The sequence below is a fragment of the Alexandromys fortis genome, unplaced genomic scaffold (genome assembly GCF_014885135.2).
Source record: "Alexandromys fortis isolate MF-2015 unplaced genomic scaffold, M_Fortis_MF-2015_v1.1 scaffold_3, whole genome shotgun sequence".
Taxonomy (NCBI): Eukaryota; Metazoa; Chordata; class Mammalia; order Rodentia; family Cricetidae; genus Alexandromys; species Alexandromys fortis.
Window position 1 is genome coordinate 20,945,793 of NW_026067909.1, and position 13,912 is coordinate 20,959,704.

General features: G+C 40.9%; 1 protein-coding gene across 1 annotated transcript; it reads left to right on the forward strand.

Annotated features, from left to right (window-relative positions):
• The first annotated feature begins 9 nt into the window (after positions 1-9).
• Positions 10-12,996, forward strand: Fam111a (FAM111 trypsin like peptidase A). The gene is given in 5 exon segments (XM_050136820.1): positions 10-187; positions 1,010-1,067; positions 7,370-7,492; positions 10,105-11,643; positions 11,645-12,996. Coding segments are annotated over 3 exon segments (1,839 nt in total). The 5' UTR covers positions 10-187; positions 1,010-1,067; positions 7,370-7,411; the 3' UTR covers positions 11,864-12,996.
• The last annotated feature ends 916 nt before the right edge of the window (positions 12,997-13,912 follow it).

A 13,912-nucleotide genomic window follows, 5' to 3' on the forward strand; every position in this document is an offset into this window, starting at 1 on the left:
CTGATGGAGGTGGGTCTTGTATCTTATCTGTTGATTTCATTGGTTAATAATAAAGAAACTGCCTTAGCCCTCATAGGACAGAAAATTAGGTAGGCGGAGTAGACAGAGGAGAATGCTGGGAAAAAGAAGCTGAGAGAGTTGCCATGATGCTCCCACGCCAGACAGACGCAGGTTAAGATCCTCTCTGGTAAGCCAGCTCATGGGCTACACAGAATATTAGAAATGGGTTAGAACAATATATAAGAGCTAGCCAATAAGAAACTGGATCTAGCCGGGCCAGGCAGTGTTTGAAAGAATACAGTTTCCGTGTAATTATTTCTGGGTATAAACTAGCCATGCGGGCGGCCTGGTGCCGGGGACGCAGCCCTGCCACTCCTATTTCAACAATCCCCGTCAACTGAAGGCAGAGACTGGGGATACCTGGACCAAGCTGGCTGGCTAGTAAGACTAACAGAGACATCTACCTTCTGGGTTTTGAGATAGATCTAGTTTCAGTAAATAAAGTGAGGGGCTATCCTGGAAAACACCCAGTGTCAACCTGAAGACAGAGAGAGAGAGAGAGAGAGAGAGAGAGAGAGAGAGAGAGAGAGAGAGAGAGAGAGAGAGAGGAGAGAGAGAGAGAGAGAGAGGAGAGAGACAGGGAGAGGAGAGACAGAGAGAGGAGAGACAGAGAGAGGAGGGAGAGAGAGAGGAGGGAGGGAGGGCGCACTCCTTGTTTAGATAATGCTCCTTTTTAAATCAATCTTGTGAGAAACTTGCCAGGATGTGAAGATATTTGTATGTATATGTTACTGAAGCATTGCCTGTAGTGCCAAAGAGCTGTGAACAATTTGAATGGGGAGTGGTAGAAGGGCTGATTTAATTACAGTGCCTTACTCCATCCTGATCTTCAATGTTACCGTTTCAACATATGATCAATGTGTGTTTTGATGAGGTAGCTTGTGCTTTCCCTTAAAATAGGGTATACATATATATAATTTTATACTATTTGTTTGTTTTTGATTTTTAGAGACAGAGGAATTTCTCTGTGTCGCCTTGATATAGAAGAACCTCGCTTTGTAAACCAGGTTGGCTTCAGACCCATTTTTTTTTTTTTTATTTTAACATCACATTTCAGATCAGACTAACAGATGGCAAGTACTTAACAGAATATCTGAGATGTACATCTCTGGAGTGGACACAATCTCCCTCCCCCCCCCCGGTGGAAAATATTTACTCTCAACAATGTACATCTAGAAGATAGGTTTATTAGGCTCAGCATCTACTGCCAAACGCGATAATCTGAGTTCGATCCACGAGACAGACCCACATGGTAGGGAAGAAGGAATTTCTGAAAGTTGTGACACGTGGCAGGTGCAGGAATTCACATAAGACACAAATAATAAACAAATGCTCTGTTTGTCTAACAATTAAGATTTTTTAAAAAGACCCATCTGTCTTTTCTAAGGATTTGCAGCTTCTTCCTGACTGTTCGAGTACTGAGCCTGGTCCCCTGTAGGGATGTTGCCCCCTAGTAAAACCCTGGGTTCTCCTTTTCCTCCTCCTTGCTCATCCACTTCCTGCCTGCAGCAACCAATTGCACCTGCTACCTGGGCGCTCCTGCCTTGTCCCGCCGGGGGCGGGGGGGGGGGGTATCCCTGGTCATGCGCAGCTTCCTGAAGCCAGGCTGAACCTTCCACCGAGTCCTGGCTCCTCGGCTTCCCGCCTAGTCCAGTCGGCACCGGTCATTCCACTGGACTCTTAGAGGGGATCCCTGGAGAGTAGAGGTCCACACCCACTCGAAGCGCGCGTTTGGCTGCTTTCGCAACTTGGCCATCAGGGACCAGGAAGTATCTTTCAGGTCAAAACCCGCGCTGAGCTCGGCCAATGGAATGATGCATAGCGGGTTGCTGGGCAGCGAAAAGACCAATCCACAGTCTCTACTCCCAGAGCCAATGACATATAGAGACAGCCTGGTTTCATTTTTTCAAAAAGACGCGGAATTCTAGCTGCTGGAGTGAAGATCAAGCCCTGGGGGAAAAGCCAGTGAGTAAAATGCTCCTTAAGATTAATTTCTGAGTGCTGGGATTAAAGGCGTGCGCCACCACCGCCCGGCTCCGTATTTCTTATCTATAAGTTGCCACGTAGCTCGTGGCTTGTTACCTCATTTTGTACACATCTTGCTTCCTCTATGTCTGACCTGAGACTCCCTTCTCTGCCCTTTTTCCTCCCAGGATTCTCAGTTTGGCTCTCCTGCCTAACCTTATCCTGTTCCGCTATAGGCCAGGCAGCTTTTTAATTAAAACAATCACAGCAACATATGTTCACATAGCGTAAAGGAATAGTCCTTTATCTTGAACCTGCTCCTTTGGGATTCCAGGGTAAACTGAAGATGACTTAAACATTCAGCCTCGTGGACTAGATAACTATTGGATTCTTGGGCTCTCCACTGGGAAACAGCCACTGTTGGACTAGCTTGACCACTGCCTGTCAGCCATTCTAATAAATTCCCTTTATATATAAAAAAAGATTAATTTCTGGGGCTGGAGAGATGGCTCAGTGGTTAAGAGTACTGACTGCTCTTCCAGAGATTCCGGTTCAATTCCCAGCACCCACATGGCAGCTCACAACTGTCTGTAGATCCAGTTGCAGGGGATCTGACACCTTCACACCAATGCACATAAAATAGTTAAATAAACCATAAAAATATTTTAAAAAAGATTAATTTCTGTCTCTTCAGTTAGAATCGATTAATCAATCTGTCTCGTTTGATAACAATACCATGCGGTTTTTATTAGAATATCTCGGTAGTACAGATTGAAACCAGGGGTGGTGAAAACTCTTGATATTCTTTTATTATACGGGATTGTTTTAGCTATCCTGGGTTTTTCTTTTTCCATATGAAGTTAAGTATTGTCCTTTAAGTCTGTAAAGAATTAAGAATTTTGTGAAGCCATCGCTGGAAGACTTTTCTTTTTTTTTTGATGGCACGTGGATTGGGGTGGGGGGGCAGAGGGTGAATGGATATGAAGGAGAGGGAAGGTGGGGAGAGGAAGAGGGGCCGGGGGGATTGAAGGGAGGGGAAGCAGTGGTTGGGAAGAATAATATATATATAATTTCTTCATATCCAAATGTTGTGTATAGCAAAAATTCACCAATACATTTCCTAAATCTGTTTCTTTTTTAGAATAAAAATACACAGAGTGAGTGAAAAGTACTGACTTCTTCCTCAGGCATGCCTAGTGTGTAGCGTGGAAGCCGTCTATACATAAATAGCTGGCTACTACTTTAACCTGACTTGTTTGTCTGCTGTTTCCATCAGCATAAGTGTGCTAACCCAGAATGTTCTTCCAAGGGCTAGACAGTAGCAGTTGTCTTTATTATTCACTAGAGTAGCGTCCTCAAAGTTCTAACTGGCATGCTTGTTCATTGTCAGACCCTGTGTCCCTTCAGGGCATTGAGAGGGTTTCCCTCAGAAAGAACAGACTTAATGCTGGGTGCTGGATTCAAGTATAACAGGTGCTGGCCATGAGCAAGAGTCTATGAACAAACTGTGATAGTCTGCGGGGATGGGTGGGGGAGGGGAGTCCTGAACTCAGACACACTGAAACCTCGGGGAGCTTCTAAGTATGGAGCATCCTTGGGGCCAAAAGCGAAGGTGCTGTCCATCTGGAGGACCCAGGTAGCCCAGGTTTATTTTCAGGGGCTACTTCTTGCCCCAGAATGCTAGAAAGAATGACACACGGTGGTAGGGGAAAAAAAAAAAGAGGCAAGAGACCTTAAGACAGGGGGAAGTGAAGGTGGGAGAGATGGTAGAGAAGGAGGAGGAGGAGAGAGGAAGAGGAAGTGATTGGGGAGTAGGGAGGAAGGGTGAGAAAGGCTTAAGGAAAGAAAAAGGAGAGGGAGAGAGAGAAAGGGGAAGAAGATAGAGAAAGAGAAATTCCAGGAAACTGTCCAGGAGACTGGAGGCAGGACCTTGTCCAAGCTGTGTGGGCTTATTGCTTTATTGAAAATATAAAACAAATATAATTAGCTCAGTGGACTTTGTCTTCTCAAACTATAATGGGGTTGGTCGAGGTTCACTACAGGCACTTCACACTTTAATATAACATGATTCAACATGGATACTGGAAATGAACATGGAATGGCTCATAGCCTGTTCGCATTTCCCACTGTTAACTGCTTAAGTATGTGCCAGTGAACGACAAGATTCATATTTCTTTCTGCGACAGCCCTGGCTGTCCTAGAACGTACTCTGTAGACCAGGCTGGCCTCGACTCACAAAGATTCCCCTACCTCTGCCTCTTGAGTGGAGAGCTGGGATTAAAGTGAGTCACCATTGCCTGGCTGTGTGCACTTTAATTTTTAAATACTCATAGTATGAGTCATCCATCAACAGACAGAGAAGCTGGGCTTGTTTTTCTGGCTGAACAAAATTTTTGGCCTGCAGAGATCATATAGTCCAGTCTGGTTCTTCAAGTACTCGTCCATTTTCATTTCCTACAGTCCAAGGAGTATACTCGTGATTGAATATTGGTATTGACAGCAGCACTATCAATAATGTTCACAGAACTATCTGTTACATATGGTCATTGCTTGAAGACTTTATCCACATTACATGTTTTTTAATCTTCACAACAGCAGAGGCTGACTCTGTCATTCCTCTCAGGGTAAGGGAGAAGCAGAAAATAGCCATTGTGCCCAGGGTCATGCAGCAGGTGGGTGGCAGTCTGAGCTGAGCCCAGACTCACTGCCACAGACTCCGCTGTGCATGTCTTTATAGGCGGTCCTTGTCTCATTTACAGTTGCTTTTCACCAACAGGAAACCAGGCCCAGGTAAGGCAGGAGATCTCTTTCACAGCTCATTAGCAGTAGCTACTGGTGGAAATCAAGGGCTCAGGCTCCACAATGAAGGGGTTAAGACCATAGAAATCACGGTTAAGATCATGGCTAAGTCTTTGGATGGCTCCTACTTGACTCAGAACTTCAGTTATAAAACAGAGAGAAGGTAGCCAGGGGTGGCCATCTGCAAACAATGTTTGTGTTTTCTTCTGATAGTTTTCTAAATGGAAAGAGTTAAAAAGCATAATTAAGTTGGGTGTGGTGGTGCTCACTTAAACTCTAATACTGAAGAGAATGGGGCTGGAGCTCCAATGTGGGTCTCTGTCTCTGTCTCCTTTCATCGCCTGATGAAGGTTAATATTCAGGAGGATGACTATATGTTTTTCTTTGGGTTCTCCTTCTTATTTAGCTTCTCTAAGATCACGAATTATAGGCTTAATGCCCTTTATTTATGGCTAGAAACCAAATATGAGTGAGTACATCCCATGTTCCTCTTTTTGGGTCTGGCTTACCTCACTCAGGATAGTGTTTTCTATTTCCATCCATTTGCCTGCAAACTTCAAGAAGTCCTTGTTTTTTACTGCTGAGTAGTACTCTAATATGTATATATTCCATACTTTCTTCATCCATTCTTCAATTGAAGGGCATCTAGGTTGTTTGGGCTGACGAGGGAGGGGGACTTGATTGGGAGAGGGGGAGGGAAATGGGAGGCGGTGGTGGGGAAGAGACAGAAATCTTTAATAAATGAATAAAAAAAAAGAATGGGGCTGGAGGATGGTCAGTTTGAGGTCATTTTGGGCTAGAAAACAAAACTTGTTTTAAAGAAAAATACATTTAAAATATGATTTATGTATCTCAGTTGTATTTTGATGTGAATAAATTGGCATTGGAAATATATAAGAAAATGTCCTTAACTTGTACAGACAGAAAGTAACTTAGTGTTAAAATCTTACCATGTCGCTATATGCAATCTACTAGTTAAAAAGACTTTGTAGGTGGCAGTTCTCAACCTTTGAGGGTTGCATATGAGATATTTACATTATAATTTGTAACAGTAGCAGAATTACAGTTATGGAGTAGCAACAAAATAATTTAATGATTGGGAGTCAACAGAACATGAGAAACTGTAGTAAAGGGTCACAACATTAGGAAGGTTAAGAACCACTACTCTAAGGTTACATATGTGGCCAGTTGGTAGAGTGTTTATCCTTCATGAAAGAACCCATGGGTTTGGTTCTCTGAACCACATGTGCCAGATGTGTCTGGTATAGACAGTAGAAAGATGGAGGCAGGAGGATCAGGGGTTCAAAGTCTATGGCCAGCCTAAGTTTCATGATACTTTGTCTCAGGAAGAAAAATATGTAATATGAGAAGAATCTCTAAGAACAAATTGTTTGCTGTATGATAGACATTTGGAAGTTCATTATTTGATTTCACTTTCTTGTCTTTTCAGTTAGAAAACGATGTTGATACAAATTTGGCAAAGTATACTCACTGGAGTTTTGTGATTTTGAATGAAAATTTAACCTCTCTAGAAAGACGTCAAGCTCTCCACTCATTCTTTAAATGTGTCTTTCTAACTGAAGTGTTAGGGTTGGCCACATACTAGGCGTTGTTCTGATGGCGACGTACAGCAGACAGATGAGCTTTCTGCCCTCTGTGGTGCTCGTTCTTCAGGTGATATTTAGCACTGCCAGAGAGTTCAGCATTGCATTTAAACTGCTCTTTCCCTTTGCAGAGACAGCAGGAGAAAATACCACTTCAAACAAAGGCCTAAAGTCGTAATTAATGTTTCTAACTGTCATTTTGGTCAACTTTTCAGACTTCTTTTTGATAATTCTTTTCTGTTTCCTTTGTTTTCAAGTTAATGATCAGTTCTTATTCTGTATAGTTTCCTGCCCTTATCATCTCTTTATTAAACAAAGGGCTGATTTTTAACACCAATGTAAGTAGAACATTGTTTTGAGTTTCCCAGCTGCAAACTCTTTGTAGGGTATGGGTATTTGAATTCTCTGTTTACTTCAAGCTGTGGGTTTGGATACACCATCTCCCTTGTCAGGCATATCCTTTCTCTCAACAAAATCTATATAGAACCTGCTTTCCATGGTAGTGACGGGGTTAGCTAACACAGATGATTTCTGTTAAGTGTTTGGTAGAGGGCATGGCATGTGATGCTGTGCTTTTGTTATTTGGGTGACTATGTTTGGTGGATACCATCCTGGGACAAGCAAGGCCAGAGCTGAAGGGGAAAGATAGGATATAGGACCCAGTTCATCTTTTAGTCTGTATGTAGAGATACTGCCATAACTTGAAACTTGAAACACCTTTCTCTCTCTCTCTCTCTCTCTCTTTCTTTCTTTCTTTCTTTCTTTCTTTCTTTCTTTCTTTCTTTCTTCTTTCTTTCTCTCTTTCCCTCCCTCTCTTCCTCTTTCTCCTCCCCACTCTTTCTTGTTTTTCTGAGCTGAGGACTGAACCAGGGTCTTGCATTTACTAGACAAGCATTCTGCCACTGAACTAAATTCCCAACTCAACTTGAGCCATTTTGAAGTTTGTGTTTCAGCTGAGCCACCTGCCTCATCTCAAATTCACCATGAGCCCTAAGAAGCGCAGATCACAGACGATCCCATTCAATCCAAGAAAAAATAAAAAAATCCATGAGTTTTTCCATCAGGTATGTCTATAAATTTTGCTTGTAAGATATACTAGTACCAGTCTTAGCCACCATGGGTCTTAGGTCACATAGGATCTACTGCCAAGAAAATGCCTTATTGTTGATTGGGACAATGACATACTCTAGGATCTTTCTCAGCTACTTTAATTTGGTGAATGGCAACAAAGATGGGGAATGTAATAGAGATTTTAGCTATACCAAAGCAATGTTTAATAAAAAAGTTGCAATCATGTCTGAAACCTTAATAAAATAAATCAAATATAATATGTCATATCAACCTGTGGAACAGACAAAATTAATACTGTTTATGAGATCATATTTAACATGTCACAGCAATCTGTGAAACAAAGTTAATACTATTTAATAGTACTGAAATATCTGAGTATGATTGGTCCCTTCAATCATACCAGCCTATATTTGCTTGGTACTTTATAGTTTACAAAGGATTTTGTATATTCTTGTTTTGTTTTCAGGATGATGATTTTGTATATTCTTATTATAAACTTCATAGGCAAGTGAGGAAGGTTGGTCCAATTTGTGTATGAAAACAAAAGAGAGAGCGGAGTGCTTGAGCCCACGATAAAGACTTGGGAAAGTTTGCTGAGATATTCAGAACCTCCTATTTTCAAGCTCTGTTATGACAAACAATTGTGTCCTCCGAGACTAAAATGTTCCTTTATTATATCAAGACAGTTGAGAAGTGTCAGGCACTTGATGTGCAAACTCAAAGTCTTTTTCTTGTTTATTTGTGTCTAGATTCTAGAAAACGAGGCATCTAAATAATTAGAAAACTCATGTCTACACAAGGTCTGTTTATTTCTGTCCTGCTCTGTAACAGCAAGCTTGAGGAATACATGTGATCTCTTTCCCTTTCAAGGAAAGGTGACACAATGCTGTAATCCCAACATTCCAAAGGCTGAGAATAGAGGACTGTGAATTTGATACCAGAGTGAACTATAGAATGCCTCAAAAAGGAAAAGAAAAAAAAATTGACAAAAATGTCCATATCTGTCTAGGAGTATTTGAATATATAAAGGTCTATTATAGTACTCCTGTGGAAGTGAAAAGCATGTTTCTGACCAAATCTAGACTACAGAGATGTATTTAAAGAGACTCTATGCCTGGATAGAATTTAGATTTAGATTGCCTTGCATTCTTTTTGTCTGTTTAACTGAGAATGTTAGTGTCACTAAATTGATGACAGGTATAATTTTTAACCAAGCTCCAACATCGATGCTTCCATTACCAGTGAGTGATTTCACTGGCCTGTGAACTGGTTGCATATTGACATCTTTCTCAGGTGAATATGACCTAGGGAAAATGACCCTTTCAGACATAGTTGTCAGCTACTGTCTTAGTTTTTTTTTTTTTCTGTTGTTGTGATAAAATACCCCAAAAGCAACTTAGAATAGGAAGGGTTTGTTTGGCTCACAGTTTCTTACAACCCATCATGGCAAGGAAGTCACAGAAGTAGGTCCCTGGGAGAGTTAGTTACGTTGCATGCAAAGTCAATAGTAGAGAGCAATGAATGCATGCTCAGTTCCCCCTTATCATCTTAAATGGTCCAGGATCTAACCTAGGGAATGTTGCCAGCAGGGTTCAGGTTGGTTCTCACTAGAATTGATGTAACCAAAACAACACCCCTACAGATGTGTCCAGAGACCCATCTCCCAGGTGATGTGACGTCCTGTCAAGCACACAGCAAGCAACAACTGCCATGGGCATTTTTCGTTTTCATTGAGACTTTCCTGTTTACCGAATTTGATTTATGTCCTCCCATTTTCCTCCTTCCTGGACTTTCTTAGTGAAAGTCCTATAAAAAACGGGAGATGATGAAAATTTACAAAAAAATTGTATAAGCTCATGCAAAAAGACAAAGGGAATAGTATCCATTCATTTCATGATAAATGTTGCCTGAATCACGCTATGAAGGAAATATGAAAATTATGAGTTTGAAGCAAACCTGGGTAGCACACTGAATTCCAGGGATGTCTTAACTACATAGCAAGACTCTATCTCAATAAATCGCTGATTATTTGTTGTTGATGTACAGGAACTGAGTTTGATTCCCAGCACCCACGTGTGGTTTACAAACCCTGGCGACTCCCAGTTCAAGTGAATCTGATGCCTTCTTCTAGCCTCTATGGGCACCAGGCTTGCATATGGAACACATGAATACATGTAGGCAGAACATTCATATACATGTCATAAATCTTAAAAAAAACAATTAATGGTAAATAAATAGCTTAATAAACTGTTATTGCAATATACCTTATGCTTGGATAAGATAAACTGTATATTGCTGAAAATAATAAAAATAACTTGAAATACCATCCATGCAAGCTGGTAGACCTTTGAGTAGCTGGATAACACTTGTGTCTATTCTACTATTTGTTAGAAAATGCACCATGTGTAACAAGAGGAGCTTTTCTGACTGATGTGATAGCAAGTTGAGGTAGTATTTTAGATCCCAAGATAAACTCTGTTTTAATTCTATTTACTGGTCTTTTGAAATAGGCATTTAATTTCCCACAAAAATGAAGGGAGTTGACACTAAAAAAAGAAATATGACTAGAGTTTTTAGTTATAAAGTATTCACCATTTATTTTTAGGTCCCTAAAGAAGAACAGAATGATTCCGGTATTTCGCAAATAAAAGGGGACCCTAGAAAAATGCCAAAAGATATAACCAACAGCCAGGGCCAAAGATCACTTTCATCTAAGAAAATTCAACAAGATCAGAGTCCTCCCCCAAATAAGAAAATTATAGTCACTTTGGATGTTAACCACAGAAAAAACAAAAAAATGAAGCATGAGCTGACACACAGTGAGAAAAGTAGCTTATATGCAGCACTCATCACTCTCAATGCTGTCAAAGAAGAGATAGAAAATCAACAAGGCAAAAGAATGCTGGTGTGTGGCAAAGAAGGAATCGAAGGGTACGTAAACCTTGGCATGCCCCTCTGCTGTTTTCCAGAAGGCTGCCACTTGGTCATTAGATTTTCGCCGTGTAAAAGTGAGCTGGAAGATAATAAGCAATTGTTTGAACCACAGGACCATCCATCTACCAATTATGTCCTATTTTATATTCATGCAATTGGGAGTAAGAGAAGAAAGATTCTGAAATATGGGGAACTTCAACAAGAGGGGTACAAACTCTGTGTCTATGGCCTCAAAGGAGAGACCATCAAGGACACTCTGAGGAAGGATGGCAGGTTTCTTTCTTTTGTAGAGAGTGACGATTGGAAGCTCATTAAAGGACTGGACACCGTCATAGACATCACCCAGCCGGTTGATGAGTTAGATGGCAAGCTCTTTCAGGTTGAGACTAAGCAAACAAACAACCCGAGGATATCATCTGTCACTCAGAATTCTGAGTTAGAGAACAGAAGCTTTCATAGGGTAGACGAATACATTGTAGATCAATACCCCATATTGAAAGAACAACGAGAAAAACTCAGAGCATACATCAAGGAAGAAAGTGAAAAAAGAAAGAAGAAAGCTTCCTTATTCAAAATTCACAAAGAAAACTTTGGGAAACTGACAAAAAATTCTACTTCTGTTAAAGTGCTCAAACATCTTTCACAGGCCAGTGACTCAGTTGGGTACCTGCGGTGGAACAATAATGGAAATGAGGGCTGTGCCACCTGCTTTGTTTTTAAAGAGTCGTACATTTTCACTTGTCGGCATGTGATAACTGACATCGTGGGGGAAGGCGTAGAGCCAAGTAAGTGGGCAAGCACAATTTCTCGATGTGTAAAGGTGATCTTTGATTATGAAGAGTTCCCACCAAGAGAAGACAATGCTTTTAATGTTAAACCCTGGTTTGAGATATCTAGTGAAAAGCTTGACTACGCTGTCCTAGAACTAGAGGAAAATGGACGAGAGGTACCTGCTGGACTGTATAATGGAATAGGACCTGCGCCACTTAATGGGTTGATTTATATCATTGGCCACCCAGATGGAGAAAAGAAGTCTAAAGATGGTTGTACAGTGGTCCCTCAATATAATCGAGGAAGAAAATGTGAGGAAAATGTTCAGGCAAGAGAGGCAGCAGGCGACTATGTCTGTGGGCCTTTTCTCTCCATATACACCCAAAGAAGCTTCCAGGAGCTGTTTGGCAATTCAGATGTAGTTACCTATGACACCACTTTTTTTTTTTGGGTCTTCTGGGTCCCTGGTGTTTGATTCTAATTGCTCATTGGTGGCCATGCATGCTGCTGGCTTCTCTTGTGAGTATCAAAGTGGAGTTCACAGTATTATTGAGTTTGGTTCTACTATGGAATCCATTATTGCTGATATTAAGCAAAATAAATATTGGTATAATAAAATCTTTGGAAATTTTCAGGAAGAAGAAATGCTGAACCCATAGTCCTAAAAGAATTTAATCTATTTTCCACATTTAAGGGAATTGCCTATGGTGTTATTATTCTGCAGACAATAATGTTTTATGAACTCTTAAAATGATGGATACTACCAAAAGATGGATGTTCTAGATTACTCCCTGTGGACTTGGCATTTTTTTCGAAGTTCATGAACAACTCCAAAACACACAAAAAAATAGTTTAGTTGAACTATTTAAGTAAAGTAACATGAAAAAGATTAAGCAAACATCGGGTCTCAGTGGACTTAGTGTCAGGAGATGCAAAGATATGAAAAATTTCAGAGCATGGAAGCTGAAGTTGTGGGCCAAAGAGAATAAGGGAAGAGGATTTATTTCTTTTAACTAATTTAAAGGCACTGCTTCATTTGGTTTTATCTGTATTTTCCTTCTCTGCTGACCAGAGCTCAGCCAGATCACTGGGTCATAGGTTTCTTAGCTCCAGGAAGTCCCTGAAGTCACTTGCTTTTCTTCTGCTCTGGCTTTCTGGCTTAAGACTGGAGTCTGGAATGCATCTTTAAGGAATGGTGTGGAAGTCATTGAGCAGGCAAGGGAACTGGTCTCTGCTATCAATGTGGACACCTGGGAGCTCCTGGACTTGAGTTATGGGGAGTGAACACTGGAAGAGATGGTTTTTACTTCTTGGCATTCACCATGAAGTGGGCCAGGAGGACACTGGACACAGCCTAGAACACTTCTCAGCAATGTGACACTCAAGTCCTATTCTCTTGACGAGAAAGGAAGGCGTGGTCAGGAAACAAGCTCACCACCATCAAAATCAAGGGACGTATGTACTGAAGACAGCTGGCAATCTTAGATTATCTGAGGGCAGGGCCAGGCGTGGATAAGATAGTGTGGAATGATTGTTAAGGGGTCAGATTCACCAGCAATTGCATCAATTCTTCAGTTTCCCTTATTTTCCAGATATCTCCTAGCACTATTGTGTAATGTTTTCTTTCTCCTGCACTGTCTGTCTTTCCCAAAGGAAATACAGAGGGACCAACATTTTAAAAGTGTGTATATGTAGTGAGTTAGAAGTAATAAGCCTAAAGATGATTTGAATGGCATTCCCATTGGTTTGTTCCAAACACGCATTCTCAATGCTCTAGGGTAATAAAGATGGTTCCCACAGCTGTTTGTCCTTTAGTTATGCATTTCTTAATGCTTAACAGCCAAAAGATCCTCATTATTTTCAAGTTCTGTTGGGGCATGGGGTCACTGTAAGTATCACCACTGATAGGGAAATTATCCTCGAAGATGAAAATGTGGTGTAGCTCTAGAGAGTCTGATCCCATGGTTCAATTTTCTTACACATTTAAACACAGTAGAATTTGGGGGGGGGGAGTTCCCATGTGACAGTTAGTTCTTATAACAAAGATTCAGAGATGGTTACATAGAAATTTCTTTGCACCATACCCCATTTATAGTTTATTTTATAGTATCTGAGACCTTTATCACATGAATGGGTTCTATTGACTGAGAAACGGTGCTCAGGGTTAGGACCTGGAAAAGAAGAATGTTTAATAAGCTCAAGGATGGATTCTACTGATGGAGGACGTGAAGTACGCAGAGCCTCTTTCATAAGGATGATTTCCATTCACTGAGAGGGAGACAAAGCCCATGATTAGGTCCTAAACAATTCTCAGGATCTGGGGGAAATTCAGATGGAGGCTGGCTTTTAATAGAATAGCAAAAGGATCACCAGGTTGTCTGACCACTGCCCAGCATTCCAAGTGACCAGACATCATCCATTTTGTTGAAGAAAATAGGTGCATGTGGTTGACAATCCTGGTTTCTTCCATGCTTACTCTAAGCTGTATTTCCTACAAGTTTTCATATTTGCTCCCTAAAATTAATTAGGAAACATCTCAGATGAAGTACTTGTAATGCTTCCTGTCATTTGCACAGAGGATTGAGTGAGTTGCATGCTACACTCATTCCCATCAGAGATGAAACAAGGCCATGATCTAAATTCTCAGCTCTCAATCTATAAAACTTCTTAAGATTTATTTTACGTGTATACTATTTTGTCTTCATGTA